Source organism: Cervus canadensis, chromosome 17 (genome assembly GCF_019320065.1).
Source record: "Cervus canadensis isolate Bull #8, Minnesota chromosome 17, ASM1932006v1, whole genome shotgun sequence".
Lineage (NCBI taxonomy): Eukaryota > Metazoa > Chordata > Mammalia > Artiodactyla > Cervidae > Cervus > Cervus canadensis.
The window spans coordinates 47,471,480-47,489,517 of record NC_057402.1 but is presented as its reverse complement, the minus strand read 5'-3'; the positions used below and the strand labels follow the sequence as shown (position 1 = coordinate 47,489,517).

Sequence of the window (18,038 nt, the reverse complement as noted above, 5' to 3'; positions counted from 1 at the left end):
GGAGGGAGAGAGTCCCCAGAAATCATGTTGACCCAAAACCAGCCTTGTGGGTTTCTGTGGCCTGGGGCCCCACCCTGGAGGTCTTGGAGGCTGCACTGTACCCCAGGCAGCTACATTCTTGATGCCCAGCCTCTCCCTGGGGGTTGCAGCCTCCACCAGTTCCTGTGAGAGAAGCCCTGTGGTGCTGGGACCTGCCAGGAGATGGAGGGACACGTTATATGCCTGTGCCCCCTGGCCACACTGGCAAGCACTGCGATGTAGGTAAGACCCTCGGCGGCCATGGGGGTGCAGACAGAAGGGTCAGGAGAAGGCGTCCGAGGTCACCTGAGGTGCAGGCTTCTGGTCACACTGGCATAGGAGAGTACATAGTGATGTGTTGGGGTAGCAGCCACAGGGTAAGCATGGCATGTCTTTCTAGAGGGTCTGTTCTGCGTGATGGTTTAAGAGAAAAAAGTCATTAAACTGAGAAGTAGTTCTTTTTTTTTTTTCAAGCCAATGATTGTTTTATGAGCAAAATCTAAAGGGTGCTTGGATTTTGAAGATAAAGCTGGAGACTTCAAAGAAATTTTGAGCTAGAGGGTGTATTGAAGAGAGCCAGTCATGCCCCAAAGTCCCTGGGAGGGAAAATCTGAGGGTAGGCTATCTTGCATCATGCAGAGTGGACCACTCTGGGAAAGCCCCTATGGTCCCCTCCATGCTTAGGCCTGGGTGGGGTTTGAGTACCTTTCTTGCCTTAAATGAGATGACACAGATAGAATTCATCACTCCCAGCTCCAGGATTTATGGCTGCAGGTCAGCTATGACCCAGCAGAGCCCCACCCTTGAGCACCCACCATGCTGGGGCCTCTGTCTGTCCAAGCAGCTTGTGAGATAAGTGAGGAGCCTGAGGGATCCTCTGATTGGAGGTGGTTCCCAAAATGAGATGATAGAATCTATGTGTTGCTCCCTGAGCACCTGGAGGCCTGTGGCCGTGAGGACATTTCAGCTCATCAACATCACCTCCCTTGAGGGAAGAAATGCCCAGTTCCCTCCAAGCTCAGATTCTTGGGTTAGCTCTCTGCACTCCCTCCACGTCCTTACCCCTGCTTGTGTCTGGAGTCAGAGATCCGAGACCCAAGGCCTTCCATTAGGCTTCATTCCTAAGACGCATGCAAAATGCCTTTACATCATACATGAAGGTACATTAATATAGATATCAATATATATTCAAAATAATACAGCAAGTCCCCTCCATGTAAATGAGTTCTGTACAGAGACCACATTTGTATGTCCAGTTTGTTCTAAGTCCAACAAAATTAGCCTAGGTACCCGACTATACAATTGGCTATAGAGTACTGTACTGTAATAGGCTTATAATACTTTTCACACAAGTAATACATCCAAAACAGACACAAAAACAAAGAAAACATTTTTAATCATACAGGACAGTACCTTGAGAAGTATAACACTGGCATACAGGCACTGGCATCGAGTGAACAGGCTAGAAGAGTTAGGCCGGAGGAGGGAGAGGAGGTGGGAGATGGTAGTGATGAAGGGTCGTCAGCAACAGGAGATGGAGGGCACAATGCCTGATGCCGATGGCATGGGTTCCGGTTCCTTGCTGAAACCACATGCACGTTCGCATCTTTGAAAGTTTGCAACTTGAAGGCTCAGATGTAGGGAAATTACTGTGAATGAGTTATATACTCTTAATATATATACACTCTTAATATAAACCTGCTATATACTTGGCACTTACACAGGAAATGTGTGTGTGTGTGTATATATATATATATATATATATATATATACACAAACAGGCTCTAGAGTGTATACTATTTACTCTCTTCACCTTTGGGATCAGCCTCTGCCTACATGTGGGGGCCGTGACTGAGAACACTACAGGCCTCTGTGGCCAAAGAAGGTTGGTTCTCCTAGGAAGGTCCTGGCCTTTCTACCAAGGGGACAGTGCTTCCACTGAGCCATCATGACCCCAGGGGCTGCAGACACACCCCTCTGTCTTCCATCCCCACGGGGAAGGCAGAGCACTGCCTCTGTCCTGGGAGAGCCCACCGCTGATGACAACCTGGGGAGACCTGGTGCGCTTTGCAGCACAGAGCCCTCAGTCGGCAGTAGAAGTGACTCTGCCTGGTAGACAGGTGTGCAGACACGTTCCCCACTCCCGGGTCTGGGTGTGCAGGTGGAGAGCAGCAGGGCGCCCGTCTTGGTGAAGTGCTATGGAGCTCAGCTCTGTCAGCCAGCCCAGCCTGGGTCAGCGAGGAACAGACTCAGGGCCCAGCAGGGCTTCTGGGATGGGGGCAGCCACCAGGATCAGAGCCCCCTTGCCCTCTTTTAGTATCTTCTGACACCTCTCTCCATTCTTAGCGACTCCTTCTCCAACCTGCTACTTGAAACAAAAATGGAACACTGGTATCAGAAGTCACGCGGCAAGGCTCGCGTCCTGGCACCTCTGAAATTAGAAGTAGGTGACAATGGACCTCAGCTAATCTGCTCTAAAGACAGCTTTTCTTTAATCATGTAAATTTCCAATGGGCGTTCCTTCCCGCAGTTTCTTCCCAGGCAGCTCTGAGAGCCTGGTAATCATGTCCATTTGAAAGTGCAGCCCCTAGAGGTTAAGCAATTTGCCTAACTCCACTGAGTGAGTCCAATCAAGAACTGAGGTCTTCAAAACAATTCTGTTATGTGCATGTGGTGAAGGTAGTGGATAAGAGTACAAAATACTCTGTAATTAATGCATATCCCAACCAATTGTCTCGGACGGTAAAGGATCTGCCTGCAGTGCGGGAGACCTGGATTCGATCCCTGGGTCAGGAAGATCCCCTGGAGAAGGAAATGGCAACCCACTCCAGTATCCTTGCCTGGAAAGTTCCATGGACTGAGGAGCCTGGCAGCTACATACAGTCCATGGGGTCTCAAAGAGTCAGACAGACTGAGCGACTTAACTAACCAACTGGGTTAAAAGATGATTACAGTGACCAGTTCAGGAAACACTTTTATTATTTCAATTAACAATTGAGTTAGATCTATTCAATAATTACCTAATCAATTGGCCATTTAGTTTGAGTTATATTGATAGGCATTATTTTAATAGCACATTACTGGTTCTTTTTCCAGGATATAATTTCCTGGTGGCAAAGACGGTACAGAATATGCCTGCAATGCAGGAGACCCAGGTTCAACCCCTGGGTCAAGAAGATCCCCTAGAGAAGAAAATGACTACCTACTCCAGCATTCTTGCTTGGAGAATTTTTTGGGCAGAGGAGCCTGGCGGGCTAGAGTCCATAGGGTCACAAAGAATTGGACACGACTGAGCGACTAACAATTTCTAACACTTTTTGTATCGAAAACATTTGTGTGCTAATATCCAGGAAATGAATTTGTGATTTAAAAAAAAAAGAATTGAGGTCTTCACTGCTTAATACATCCAGCTGAATAAGAAACCTCTTGAACATAGCACCAGTTGTTGGCCTTAAAAAGCTAGAAGCTAAATTTCCGGGGAACCAGAATGAAGAGTGGCTGTAGTATCGCAGTGGTTCAACTAGACACAGACGAGCCCTCGCTACCTCATTTGTAAACAGTGTCAGAGATGGTGGTTCTCTGCTTTAAGACCTGGTGCCTCGGCCCCACCCCTGTGGCCTTGGCACTGGGGTTTTTTAATCTCCCAGGTGACTCCAGTGTGCAGGCAGAGCTGGGAAACACTGCTGTGAGGATTAAGATCATCCATGTACATCTTACAGGTTCCCTTTTCTGTCTCTCATGCCACTGATTACGAAAAGCTTTGTCATCTGTAAAGAGTGAGTAGTGAGTCATCCACATGCAAAATCTGGCATCTCAATGCCCACCACAATACCCCTGGGGTCCCAAGTCACTCCTGTTCAATTTAACTCAAGACTTGGTGCTTCCAAAAGGACTACAGATGGTGTCCAGCATCCATAGATCACCCACCTATCATGTGGCTATAGAACCGGGAACCACAGGTTGTTAAAAGGCCTTATAGATCTGTGTCATCTTGTTTAGTCAGCGTTCCGTAAACAAGTTCTTGATAAACTATTAATCTGTACTCTTTACAGCAAAATAAATGCTTAATGAATACTCAGATTCTTTAGCAAGGCTTCCCAGGTGGCACAGTGGTAAAAAGCCTGCCTGCTAATGCAGGAGACACAAGAGACGAAGGTTCAATCCTTGGGTTGGGAATATCCCCTGGAGTAGGAGATGGCAACCAGTATTGTCATACTGGAGATGGCACCCGCTCCAGTATTCTTATCTGGTAAATCCCATGGACAGAGGAGCCAGGAGGGCTACAGTCCATGAGATCTCGAAGAGTCAGACAAGACTAGCAGTGAGCACTTCTACTACTACAGTTTCTTTGGCAGTTAAGTGCTGAACTGGAGAGTTCCCTGGCAGTCCAGTGGATAAGACTCTTCGCTTCCACTGCAGGAGGGCAGGTTTGATCCTTGGTGGGGGAACTAAGGTCCCACAGGCCACGAGATGTGGCCAAAAAAAAAGTAAGACTATCCTATTCCTATCGACTTAAAAAGCAGAAGCACTCTCCTGACTTCCATTGTTAACACAGTCTTTCCTGTAGGAATTAGATTTCTGATCCTGAGGTTTCAATCCTGGCAGCTCCTTAGAATCACCTGGGATACTTTATTATTTTTATGTATTTATTTTTTTTGGTTACCCTGGGTCTTTGTTGCTGTGCGTGGACTTTCTTAAGTTGTGGCAAGTGGGGGCTACTCTCGAGTGCTTGGGCTTCTCATTGCAGTGGCTTCTCTTGTTGTAGAGCATGGGCTTTAGGCGCACAGGCCTCAGTAGTTACAGTACGTGGGTTTAGTAGTTGTGGCACACCAGCTTAGTTGCCCTGTGGCATGTGGTATCTTCCCAGACCAGGGATCGAACCCACATCCCCTGCACTGGCAGGTGGATTCTTATCTACTGTACCACCAGGGAAATGCTGGAATGCTTTTTAAAAGTGCCATACCTGGGCCCTACCCTGAGCCATTCTGATTCACTTGGTCTGGAAAGGGACTCTGGTAGTGTTGGTAGTTTTTTTTTTAATCTAAAAATTAACTATCACAATGATTCTAATGAACAGCTAAGTTTAATAAAGCAGATCTCACATTCAATTTCCCAGCAATCACTGGCATTGCCTGGATTTCTCTAAACTCCATGGTTAGAAGGGCATGAACTTAAATTTTAATCAGACTCTTTTCTGTTTTATTGATATTTTTCACTTTGTGGATTTGAGATTCTGGTCTATGATCCGACACTGTCTCTTTCCCCAGTGGGGTGATGTTTGAATTCCAGTGAAACCTTATCCCTGGGGGTTGGGGGAAATGCTTTCAAAGCAAGTAAAAATACAGGGTTACAAGTGAAAATACAAATTACATCTTAACTTGACATAACCAAGAAGCCCACAGGCAGATTTTAACAGGCAACTAGTTGAATTTAAGAAGAGGGATACTAAAGTTGCATCCAAGATCAACCTTTAAAATATAAAAGACTTGACAGTATAAATAACTATAACTTTAATCATGTTTGTTTTTAAAGCTAATTGGAACTGATAAATATGCTGTTATAGCTCTTCTCCTGGAGTAGGAAATGGCAGCCCGCCCCAGTATTCTCTCCTAGAGCATTCTCTGGACAGAGGAGCCTAGCAGGCTACAATCCAGGGGGTGGCAAAGAGTCAGACACGACTGAGCACACACACATAGTCCTACTATCCATTGTGATATGCTGGAAAGCAAGTATATATGTTCAATTCTGTTCATCCTGATTGATCCTAGGTCTTTGCAGGGTGTGGAGCATCTGTTGAGCTAAGAAATTGCCTATGTGCTTCTTGAGGGGATTTCCCCCCGACCATCCTTGTTCAGTAAAGTCATGTCCAGGGTCATCACATATAGCCACACAGGTTGCACACTGAACAACTTGAGGGGTAGCACTCATACCATGGTGTTTATGAGTGGCAACCCCTTTGGTTGGATATCACTTGAGTAAAAGCACCTGCTGTCACTTCACTCAACTTTTTCTGTAAACAAAATAAATGCTAATTTGGATGTCTTGAGTTTTGACCCAGGCAACAGCTGGACAAGATCTATTCAGGGTAGAGGCCTGAGTTCTCCAATTCAGAGACCAAGGTGATTATTTGCAAGTATCTTTATTCCTATCACCTTTACCAGGGGTTCTTAGCTAGCGACATCACTAGAAAACCTTGTTCAGGAACAAAAAATCCCTTTTGGTTAGAGTAGTGGAAAGCAGACTCAGAGTCCCTACTCAGTGATGACCTGTGAGCCCTTGGCTGGGGAGGCACAAAATGGTAATGAGATGCTGAGATCCAGTGTCTCTCTCCCTCCACGTATAACAGAGGCCTGACTTTCATCCTCATGGTCTAATTCTCTCCTCCATCTCCTCCAATCTGTCTCCCCTTCTTACCAGCATGGGCAGGTCACTTCATTTATTTTCTTATCTATAATATGACACAATGACATCCATGCTAGAGGAACACTTGGAGGATAAGAGGTTGTGAGATATGGTGTCTGGCTCAGAGAAGATTCTTGGGAGATAATGGCTCCCTCTCTTTCCTCTCTTCCTTCACATAGTCTGCCCAAAGCCCTTCCCATTCTCCATCTGCTGTCACCTTGTCTGGTGTCCCCAAAGTACAGCAGGGCCCAGCCCAACTGTTCTCATGGTTCCAGAAGACAAGCAATGTTCTAACTGCCTTCACTGAAAGAGGTGGGGCGAATCAGGGCCAGAATGGCTCTCCTAATCAGAGGAAGAGAAGAGGCACGACAGGCCTGAGTGACCAAAGAGAAGACCCCACCCAGGATGTCCCACCCTCTCCATCCTGCTGACGGCCTAAGTTGCTCCAGTGCCACTCACAGGCTCTCAGGTCTTCAGGATTACGGCCCTGCCTTCCCTCTTTATCTGTGAATCTTGGACGCTGTATGAAACAGCTTCTGAGCCCAGGAAACTAGTTCCTTGAGTTTCAGTCCCTGCAGTCTTCTCAGATTCTGTGCCCTGGCCAAACATAACAAAGGAAAACGCACTGTCCCGGGGCTCAGGCCACCTGAGGGGGGCAAGTGATGTAAAATAAGCCTCTGGGGCCACTGGAGACCACCGGGCCTGACGTCCCTTGGGCCTCTGTCCTCCCACCCTCTCCCCCGTGGGTTGGCCAGAGGCCCCAGGGTTGATGTCTAGCTCTTCTTCCCAAGGGCCACTCCCGCCCCTGCTCTGTACAACTGCTTTAGCGCCTACATTTGCTTAATACCCCCTTGCCCAGTGCTTCCCATCTCCCATAATGACGCTAATGGACCAAAAGACAACAGTAGAAGCAAAAGAGCCTCCCCCAGCTTCTGCCCAGCCCACCGGCCTGACCTATTGCTGCTACTGCTGCTGCTGAGAATCCTGGTGCATGCTGGGAATCCAAGTGCATGCTGGGATTTCAGCCCGTTCCTCCATGCATTTTGGTTTTGCTTGGAACAGTTTCAAACTTGGAACTGTTGGTTTCTAGCCCATGGTGCACAACTCCCTGAAATGAAATCAAGATCTTCGTGGGAAGAGAGACCTCCCTGAGGACTTGAGATTCTCAGGGCCTCTCATGGCACAAAACCAGCTAAGGTCTAGATAACATCAGTGTCACACTAATGAAGAGGATCCAGAAGAAAGTTCTTTTATCTTCTCAGAGGATTGACTTAACGGTCTAGTCTGTTCTTAAGAAGTAAGAACTAAGTCCTGGAACATATTTAGGAAGGTGCCTACGTGGAGACCACCCATCGACACATCAGGTCCTGAAGTTTGTATGAACATAGCTGTACACATCATGCTGACTTATAAGACAGTGGAATCTATTCATTCCAGAATTGTATGAATCCCCTGGAAAGAGGAGCTTCCAATACCTTTTGTCATGTTCTCAGAGGAAGGAACCCAGCAGGTGCCTTTGAAGAATGAATACGAAAAGAGTAGAAGGATCTTCTAGGTCTCTGGCTTCTCTGAAAGATACAGAAAGACTATATTAGGAGTTTCAGTTCTCATCTTGGCTAATGGATGAAAATCTGAGGCAAAGGCCAATGACTTCTCAGTATAAGTTCCACAAAGATGGATCACAAAGTACATCTTGGACCAGAAGAACAGAAGGAGAGAAGAGTCTTCTGGGGAACGAGGCTGATGGAGACCTGCCCGTATCCCAGGCTGGTGCTGGTGGGTGGCCACTTACTAAGTGCCTCGCCAGCTCCCAACACTGGTCTCCCACTGGCCAGGATGCAACCCTCCTAGAAATCATGATTCACTGGAGATGTCCCTGTTCTGAGGCCTTTGGCTGAAAGAGAAGATTACATGAGGAGATATTAGGCTGAATTTCTGTTCCATCCCCCCAAGATAACAAAGTTGCCTTCATCTTTATAAGATACTCTAGACTTTTATTTACTGAAGACAAAGAAGGTTCTGCAACCAAAAAAAAAATCTCGTGTGAATATTCCACACTGCCATTTTCTCATGAACCTGTGCTCTGCAAACCACTTCTAGCTTGTTTGTTCTAGTACTGCATGACCTTGTCCTCTTTCCTTGGTTCAAAATGACAGAAGAAGTTAGGGAAAGAAAGAGCTCTTACTAAGCTTCCAGTATTTGAATTCCAGCGTCCTTGCTCACTGCCATGTTGAGAGCCAATTCAGACCCCAAGGCCACTTGAAATATTCACAAGAGAAGACACCTGGGGGAACTCCAAGCTCATTCTCACAATAGGCCTTTGCCTTCAGAAGCCCCAGATCTCTTCACCCGCTGGGAAACCTGGCTCCAGTGCCCCAAGCTTGCCAGTCAAGAATCACACACATGCGAGAAAACCCTTGCTGGATCTTTGGCTCAGTGCTCCAAGATGGTGGCAGCAGCAGCAGCAGCAACAGTTCTTAGGAAATCCAGGGCTGTGGAGAACCGCAGGGCTGGCCACCCATAAAGAAGCTGCAATGCAATTGAGAAGCTGGAGTTGCGGGCAGGAGTCCTAATGGTGGCCCTTGGTTTCTTGCAGACATTGACGAGTGCCTCTCAAGCCCTTGTCTGAATGGAGCCACCTGCGTGGATGCCATCGACTCTTTCACATGCTTATGCCTTCCCAGCTACCAAGGGGACGTGTGTGAGATTGGTACGGCCGTCTCGGCTTCAGCTAATGTTACTAACTGCTGCACCCACTCTTCCTCCCTCACCCTTCCCTGCTAACCACAGGTTCTAGGCCCTGGCTGGACCCCCCACCCAAGATCCATCCAGGCAGCCACTTCTGGGGTCACAACTGAGAAGTCAGCCTCCCTCACTCTCACTCCTTCTCTTGCTGTTCCCCGCGGAAACCCTCCTCTGGTTCACTGGCTGACCTGACCGCAGAAGAGCCAGGCAAGCCGGGCCAATCTGCATTTTGGAAGGTGGGGCTCTGGGGGAAACTTTCAAATACTAACCTTCTCCAGGGCTGCCAGATGCCACCAGCAAAGTTGGTGCCTGCATCAGACTAAGAAGACAGAGCCGATTCCATGCATTTGTCTTGAAGGAAACTATGGGTGGGAGTCATTGGTCCTTGCTCTGGGTGATGGCCATGGATCCTCCCAACATGCCCATGGGCTTGTGTCTGCCTGCCTTATTGCCCACGGGACCTTAGTGGCCACTCCATGGCCCGGGGAGCCACCGCACCACACTGGCCAAGCTGACTTCTACTCTGGCAAGAGCTATGGTCGGCCTGTCTGAGAGCTCCCATGTCACCAGCATGCTCAGGTCACGCATGCACAGGGACTGCTCCGTGTCACCTTGTCATCGTTGCCACCACGACAGCTGCCATGTCAATGCCACTCCGGTCTGCACTTCCTTTCTCACTTCCTTGTGCAAGGCGAAAGGCTGGCCAGGGAGAACAGAGCCTCGTTGCGTGAGACAGGAGCTGAGCTTCCTGTTCCTTCTTAAACAATTTTCGTGCTTTTTTTTTTTTTGGCCACACCATGCGGCATGTGGAATCTTAGTTCCCGACCAGGAATCAAACCTGTGCCCCCTTCACTGGATGAGCTTCCTCTTGCCAACCCCTCTGCTTCTGCATCTGGGCCAGGACCTGCCAAGGGGAGCTGTGGGCCAGGAACTTCCTGAGGCCAGACTATGCCTGAAGCTCTTTCGCCTTTGGTGTTTCCTAGTCTCCTCATCCTCCTGGGTCTCAGGGCCACCCCATCTCAGGAAAGCTTGCTGTTGCTAGTAGCAATGATCCACGCAGAACTGGAAGTGTTCAGCGGCCAAAGCCATTTACAATGAACCCTCAAGTTGTACATCCCAGAAGCTTTCAGACAGCAGCTGAAACTCCTAATCAGTGTGTGAAGATAGTTTTGGAAGGTTTCAGGCTGGTGGAGGAAATTCTGGACAAAAAGGCTTGGCCTGGACCCTCCTTCTCTGCAGCCTCCCATCCTCCACCTTCACCCCAAGGCTCCAAGAAGTTGGTGCAATGGGTCTTGCCTGGGGTGGGAGTGGAGAGTTACAAGGATTTTCTCCCCGTAATGCCAGAATATTTGCCACAGGGAGAAGAGTCTGGAATGTCCACGCGGACCCCAGCTCCTGGGTGCCAGGCCTGGCAAGGAGGTGCCTGCACAGGGCTCTGCTTCTGATGCAGCAAAGAGAGGGTGCTGCCAGGGCCCCGGAACTGGGCCCCGGGCCTGGGCACCCAGCTGAGCAGGGCTGCCTGTCTTCTCCCATCCAGTCCAGCACTCACCACCCCCAGCGGATGCTTCCAACCTTCCTATAGCCCTGAGCCTTCTTGTAGCCTTCCTGTTGCTTATTTCCTGTTGCCTCCTGGAGTCTGTTGCTTATTTCCTGAGAGCCTCCATTTTGCAGGACCCTGGCTCCTCCCGGCTCAGCTATTCCCTCCAGCTTTGCCAGCCCAGCTCAGCCCTCAAGCCCCAATTGACCCCACAAGTCAGCCCTGGGATGATGTCTGTGGCTTCCTCAGGTGCTCAGTTATCACTGAGGCCTCTCTGCCTTTCTTTCCAAACCCTTTGGGGGAAGGTGTTGGTGGCAAGGGCACCAGCCACCTCCTCCTAAGCGCTTCCTGCTGCTCTGCCTCCCTCTTCAAAGACCGCTGGCCACGAACTCGTCTCTCTGTGTCTGTCTTCCAACCCTGCCAAGCAGTAGTGATCCTTTCTTCCTAGAACTGCCCGACCAGAAGGCTGCCACACAGCCTGAGGGGTTCATGGCCCCACACTCAGCTCTAGGGCCCTAGGGACAGTCCTTCACCTGTGAGACACCAGGGGAAGAAAGAAGAGAGGGTCTTGGAATTCCCTCTGTCCAGTGCTGTGCTGGTAGAGACTCTCAAAGATGATGTGTAGCACCTGCCAGTTTCTGAGATTCAACACTCCCACGAGGGCCAGGGCAGCTACCAATGTCATACCACTAAAGGCCGAGTTGGGGGGCTTCCATAATGGTCCAGTGGTTAAGACTCCCTGCTTCTACTGCAGGGGACATGGGTTCGATCCCTGGTCAGGGAACTAAGATCCCACATGCCTCACGGAGCGGCAATAAATAAATAAAAATAAAGGCCAAGTTGGGAAGACACACGCCAGCTCTAGCACACCCCTGCCTCTGTCTGTCCTTCTAGACAGTTCCAAGAGCTCCAACTCAGTGCTTTCTCCTGAACTCAGAACCTGTTATCAATATAGATTTAGGGGGAGAGAAGTCCCTCTTCTCATCCGCCACCAAGAAATAACATGAAGAACCAGGGTCTCTGGGTCATGGACCCCAAGCCAGTATTGTGTGCTCTGCTAGAGCCAACTCTGATCAAAAGACTGAGAGGTCTGTGTCTTCTTTGGACCAAAGTGGACTTGGTTCTCCTCCTCTGTCCCCACCCAAGCTTCCATTCTATGCCCCAAGCACTGCCTGCTCCTGCCACCTGCACACACTCCCCCGCCGCCCCCTCTCTCCCTGAAGCCCCTCAGAGTCTCCTTAAGTTGTCCTTAAGCCTCAATACCTCCTACCTTCCCACCTCTTTTTACCTGGCCTGCTGAGTTCTGCCAGTCCTGCCAAGCAGGCATCAACAGGAGAAAAGCTTCGGGGATGGGAGGCGATATCAGAAAAAGAGCGGGTCCCTGGCATTTCCCAGAGGCCTCTGGGGGATAAGGGGCGGGACCAGGCCTCCTGGCTTCCCACTTGAGCCTCCATCCAGTGGGGCCTCTCCCTGCCGTTCGGGGTGTGACGCAGAAGGCAGGGTGAACACAGGAATCCACCACCCCTAGTCAGCCCCCTGGCCCTCTCCTCAAGCCCCTGCCCTGTATTGCAGACCAGAAGCTGTGCGAGGAGGGCTGGACCAAGTTCCAGGGCCACTGTTACCGCCACTTCCCCGACCGGGCAACCTGGGTGGACGCCGAGAGCCAGTGCCGGAAGCAGCAGTCACACCTCAGCAGCATCGTCACCCCCGAGGAGCAGGAGTTTGTCAACAGTGAGTGTGGTGGGGCCTGAGGGGCCCGAGAGGGGAATGGCCACGCAAGCCAAGGGCCTCCCTGGCCGGCAGTCAGTGGACTTGGGAGGGAGGGAAAGGGGGCATTTCCACAGGCTGAGGGGCCAGCGGCTCTGACTGTACCCAGGACAGCCCACAGTCTGTCAGTCAGCCTCAGACTAACCCTGTCATCAGTCTACGTCAGCTCAGGGAGGTGGGCCCAAGTGCAACGCAAACATGCACGTATCAAGGCCCTTGTCAGGACCCCGGAGGCAGGTGGCATGCTCCTAAGCACCCACCCAGCTCCTGGCACCCCTCCGTCCCCTCTGTCTCGATGAACTCAAGTTTCTCCCAGATACCTTCAGGTGCCCAATACCCACATCCTTTCTCCAGACAATGCCCAGGACTACCAGTGGATCGGCCTGAATGACAAGACCATCGAAGGGGACTTCCGCTGGTCAGATGGACACACCTTGGTGAGTTCTGCTGGCACCCAGGATAGTTGGTGGCCCAGAGAGAATGAAGGAAGAACCCCAGAGACAGACACGTTCAAATCACATGCAAACATTCACTGAGCAGGTGCTAGACCAGGAGCCCTGAAGTCGGGATTGTGTCTTGTTCATCTCACCTTTAGAGACTAGCCCAAGGCTGGACACCTGAATAATAACATGAAGGGAAGGGTGGGGATGAGGAAGGCAATGAATGAATGAGGGCAAATCACCAAGAGGGTATGTATGCATGCATGCATACATGCTCAGTTGCTTCAATTGTCTCTGACTCCTTGTGGCCCTATGGACTGTAGCCTGCCAGACTCCTCTGTCCATGGGATTCTCTAGGCAAGAATGCTGGAATGGATTGCCATACTCTCCTCTAGGAGGTCTTCCCAACCCAGGAATCGAACCCATGTCTCCTGCATTGGCAGGCAGATTCTTTACCCACTGAGCCACCTGAGAAGTCCCCAAAAGGAAGGTTTAGAGAGGTTTCTTGCCCACAGAGCACTAGAGTCCACACAAGGAGGTAGACAGACAGATAGAAAGCAACATAGATGCCAGTTGAATAGTATACATAGTAAATAATGAAGATCAGCAAAGGACCTCAGGGAAGACTTCCTAGAAGAGGCAAATGTGAATAGGGTCATGGCTCTGTTATGGTCATGGGGAAGAGGAGCAGCTACATCAGAGGAAAGGGGCCTCGTTTGTCTGCAGTCAGGCTAGAGGGAGAAGCCTGGAAAGGCAGAGTCTGAACATAGGAACAGTAGCTCTACCACCAAGTCCTGCCCAAGCCTGGCAGCCTGGTGACCATCCCCGCTGGCCCATATGGAAGAGGAGATTGGCATCAGCTCATTAACAGGGACTGTGAACCCGGGGTCTTCTGAGTTCCTGACAATGACCATAGCCTGGCGGTGTGATCAAGTTCTTTGGAGGGCCTGTGAGTCCCATGGCACCACCAGACTCCCGGCAGTCTTTGCACCATGGCCAGGAAGGGGCTGGACAGGGAGTGAAAGCAGGGGTTAGGCAGGCTGTCCCACTCCTGCCCTCTGCTCACCCCTTCCCCAATCCCACCCACAGCAATTTGAGAACTGGCGCCCCAACCAGCCTGACAACTTCTTTGCCACTGGGGAGGACTGCGTGGTGATGATCTGGCATGAGAAGGGCGAGTGGAACGATGTCCCATGCAATTACCAGCTGCCCTTCACCTGTAAAAAGGGCACAGGTAAGTGGCAGCTTGGGAGGGGTCCCACGAGGACAGACTCAAGACCCCAGGTTCCTGCAGTGTGACCTGGGCCACGTCACCTGGACTTCTGGCTGCTGGCATCACTCACCTGCCCAACTAGCAGATTGGAGCTGACCTGGGGGGCAGGGGTCTTGCCCCATGCCAGCATCCCAGAACCAAGGGAAAGGCTGACCCACTAGGGACAGGGAGAGGGTGAAGGTCACAGGCTAGAGGACAGAGCCCCCTGCGCACACAGTACCCTGGGTATCAGCACAGAAAGTCACCCACAGTTGCACATTAGTTGGCAGCCTCCCTCTCTAGGATCCCAAGTCCATCAGTCACACGAGTTGGAGTTGTCAGGCCTTGATCCTTGGCTTTGAGTCTGCAGACTTGGAGGTATGGCTAGGACGCTCGCCAGCTGTTCCTGCTCCTGGCCTCGTGCCCCTCCCCCTCCCCCCAGCCTCCTATGGTTTCTCCTTCCCCTGAACCGCCGTTTTCTTTTTTTTTTTTTTAGCTGCTATCTTTTTTTTTTTTTTCCATTTATTTTTATTAGTTGGAGGCTAGTTACTTTACAATATTGTAGTGGTTTTTGCCATACATTGACATGAATCAGCCATGGATTTACATGTATTCCCCATTCCGATCCCCTCTCCCACCTCCCTCTCCACCCGATCTCTCTGGGTCTTCCCAGTGCACCAGGCCCGAGCACTTGTCTCATGCATCCAACCTGGGCTGGTGATCTGTTTCACCCTTGATAATATACATATTTCGATGCTGTTCTTTCTAAACATCCCACCTTCACCTTCTCCCACAGAGTCCAAAAGTCTGTTCTGTACATCTGTGTTTCTTTTTCTGTTTTGCATATAGGGTTATCGTTACCATCTTTCTAAATTCCATATATTTGCCTTAGTATACTGTATTGGTCTTTATCTTTCTGGCTTACTTCACTCTGTATAATGGGCTCCAGTTTCATCCATCTCATTAGAACTGATTCAAATGAATTCTTTTTAATGGCTGAGCAATATTCCATGGTGTATATGTACCACAGTTTCCTTATCCATTCGTCTACTGATGAATATACAATGGAAAAAAGACAACCTCTTTAACAAGTGGTGCTGGGAAAACTGGTCAACCACTTGTAAAAGAATGAAACTAGAACACTTTCTAACACCACACACAAAAATAAACTCAAAATGGATTAAAGATGTAAATGTAAGACTAGAGACTATAAAACTCCTAGAGGAGAACATAGGCAAAACACTCTCTGACATAAATCACAGCAGGATCCTCTATGACCCACCTCCCAGAATATTGGAAATAAAAGCAAAAATAAACAAATGGGACCTAATGAAACTTAAAAGCTTTTGCACAACAAAGGAAACTATAAGCAAGGTGAAAAGACAGCCCTCAGATTGGGAGAAAATAATAGCAAATGAAGCAACAGACAAAGGATTAATCTCAAAAATATACAAGCAACTCCTGCAGCTCAATTCCAGAAAAATAAATGACCCAATCAAAAAATGGGCCAAAGAACTAAACAGAAATTTCTCCAAAGAAGACATACAGATGGCTAACAAACACATGAAAAGATGTTCAACATCACTCATTATCAGAGAAATGCAAATCAAAACCACAGTGAGGTACCATTACACGCCAGTCAGGATGGCTGCTATCCAAAAGTCTACAAGCAATAAATGCTGGAGAAAAGGGAACCCTCTTACACTGTTGGTGGGAATGCAAACTAGTACAGCCGCTATGGAGAACAGTGTGGAGATTTCTTAAAAAACTGGAAATAGAACTGCCATATGACCCAGCAATCCCACTTCTGGGCATACACACCGAGGAAACCAGATCTGAAAGAGACACATGCACCCCAATGTTTATCGCAGCACTGTTTATAATAGCCAGGACATGGAAGCACCCTAGATGTCCATCTGCACCGCCGTTTTCATAGCCCATTATCACAGCGAAGTCACAGCCAGTCTGCCTGGCCCTCACCCTCTTTCCCAACCCTTCATCCTTGTATTCACTTCCTGATGCTCTAAATCATTGAGGAGCCCAGATGTCAGAACCAGTGGCTTCCAGATTCTCAGTGCAGAGTGAAAGTGCCCCCCCACCCCAGAGGCAGGGCTCATGGCTGGGTGTCAAGGCTCCCTGCCCCTTCCTTGGACTCTGAGCTGGCTCCCCACAGCCAGGGGGACCACACCAGCTCATCACAGGGCATCAGGGGAGACCCTCTGAGAGCCCTTTCTGAAGGATGTTTGCCCCTCAGTGGCCTGCGGAGAGCCCCCCGTGGTGGAGCACGCCAGAATCTTCGGACAGAAGAAGGACCGGTACGAGATCAATGCCCTGGTGCGGTACCAGTGCACCGAGGGCTTCATCCAGCGCCACGTGCCCACCATCCGGTGCCAGCCCAGCGGGCACTGGGAGGAGCCTCGGATCACCTGCACGGACCGTGAGCATCACCCCGCACAGCGTTAGATCTGGCCAATGCATCCTCCTCCCTATCCCCCACTGCCAACACCATTGAGGGCTCTGTCACAGATGTCCCCTGCCCCCCGGGAGGTTCACTTTCACTGAGAGGGGGAAGGTGAAGGCGAGTGCCCTAGTGGCCTTTTCAACACCAGCCCAAAGCCCCCTGTTATCAGTCGCTCAGTCATGTCCGACTCTGCAACCCCATGGACTGTAGCCCACCAGGCTCCTCTGTCCATAGTATTTTCCAGGCAAGAATACTGGAGCGGGTTGCCATTTCTTACTCCAGTATTCTAGCCTGAAGCCCTTTAGCCCAAGGTGGTTTCAAGAAAAATCAAAACCAAGAAGCAGCTAAAACCTCAGGCTGCCTTCATGAGCCCATGGTTTCTACAGGGAGGGGATCGACAGAGAGGGATTGGGGGAGGCTGGGCTGGCCTGCTTTCTTCCCAGGGTTCACCCAGATTTTTCCATTTCCCTTGCACCCCAGCCGCCACCTACAAGCGCAGACTACAGAAGCGGAGCTCACGGACCCTAAGGAGGAGCCGCCCCAGCACGGCCCACTGAGAGGAGCTTCCCGGACATGCCCAGGATGCTGAGCCCAGAAGCCTGGCCAGGCTGACACCCCATCCAGATGGTGTCCTCTCCTTGTCGCTTTCTGTCATATAAGGAATTCCATTAAAGAAGAAAAAAAAATAAACCCCACATTGTGTATGCACCCGCCCACCCCACCCCCAAATCGCCAAATCTGCATCTAATTTTCCCCCCAAATGCCAAAGCAAAGCAAACGTATGGTAACCCGTGGACTGGAGTTTAGAGACGTTCCTTCCGTCTCCCGCTGTGCCTTTCCAGGGACCAGCACAGGACAGGGGGAGAAGGGAAGGGGTTAAGTTAAATAAAGAAGATTATTTTTTGTTTCCTGACTTTATCCAAGAGCAGTGCAATCGTTGGTTCTTTCACCTCCAGGGAGAGCTAGGGAGGAGGGAGGAGGGGCAGAGAGACCCGAGGGCTGAAGAACTCTGGAACCGCAGCTGAATGTATTGGATAAGATGGAGTTCATCTGTGTCGGGGAGAAGCCCAGGGGAGAGGGGGAGGCTTCCAGCCCACTGAGAGAGCAAGCCATCAAGGGATCTTCGAAGCATGGGGGTCGGGTTCCCTCCAAGGGTCCCTCCTCCAGAGTCCTCTCTCCTGGGTCTGCCACCCGAGCAGGTGTCCGTCTCGGCAGGGCTGGGCCGGGGGGCACTTCCCTCCCGGTGGGAGTGTCGCCCACCCCTCCCCCCACCTCTCCCCACCCCCGGGACCGTGCAGGCACCAGGGTTCCGTGCACCTATTTATATTTTTGAAAAGTAAAGATTATGATAATTATAATAATAAAGACATTGGAAGAGATCTATTTCTTTTCTTTTCCCTTCTTTTTTCTTAATTT

The 18,038-nt window shown here is 50.1% G+C and overlaps 1 protein-coding gene across 19 annotated transcripts in view; it reads left to right on the top strand.

The window, feature by feature from the left end:
- The window catches only part of ACAN (aggrecan), a 68,801-nt gene extending 50,800 nt beyond the window's left edge, over positions 1-18,001 (top strand). For 18 of the 19 annotated variants that reach the window (XM_043489834.1, XM_043489833.1, XM_043489831.1 and 15 more), the window contains 6 exons: positions 9,017-9,130; positions 12,275-12,433; positions 12,824-12,906; positions 13,999-14,143; positions 16,416-16,598; positions 17,103-18,001. In XM_043489834.1, coding sequence (XP_043345769.1) covers positions 9,017-9,130; positions 12,275-12,433; positions 12,824-12,906; positions 13,999-14,143; positions 16,416-16,598; positions 17,103-17,179 — 761 coding nt within the window. In that variant the 3' untranslated portion in view covers positions 17,180-18,001. The remainder of the gene's footprint in view (positions 1-9,016; positions 9,131-12,274; positions 12,434-12,823; positions 12,907-13,998; positions 14,144-16,415; positions 16,599-17,102) is intronic. The other variant, XM_043489835.1, reaches the window with a different exon arrangement.
- The last annotated feature ends 37 nt before the right edge of the window (positions 18,002-18,038 follow it).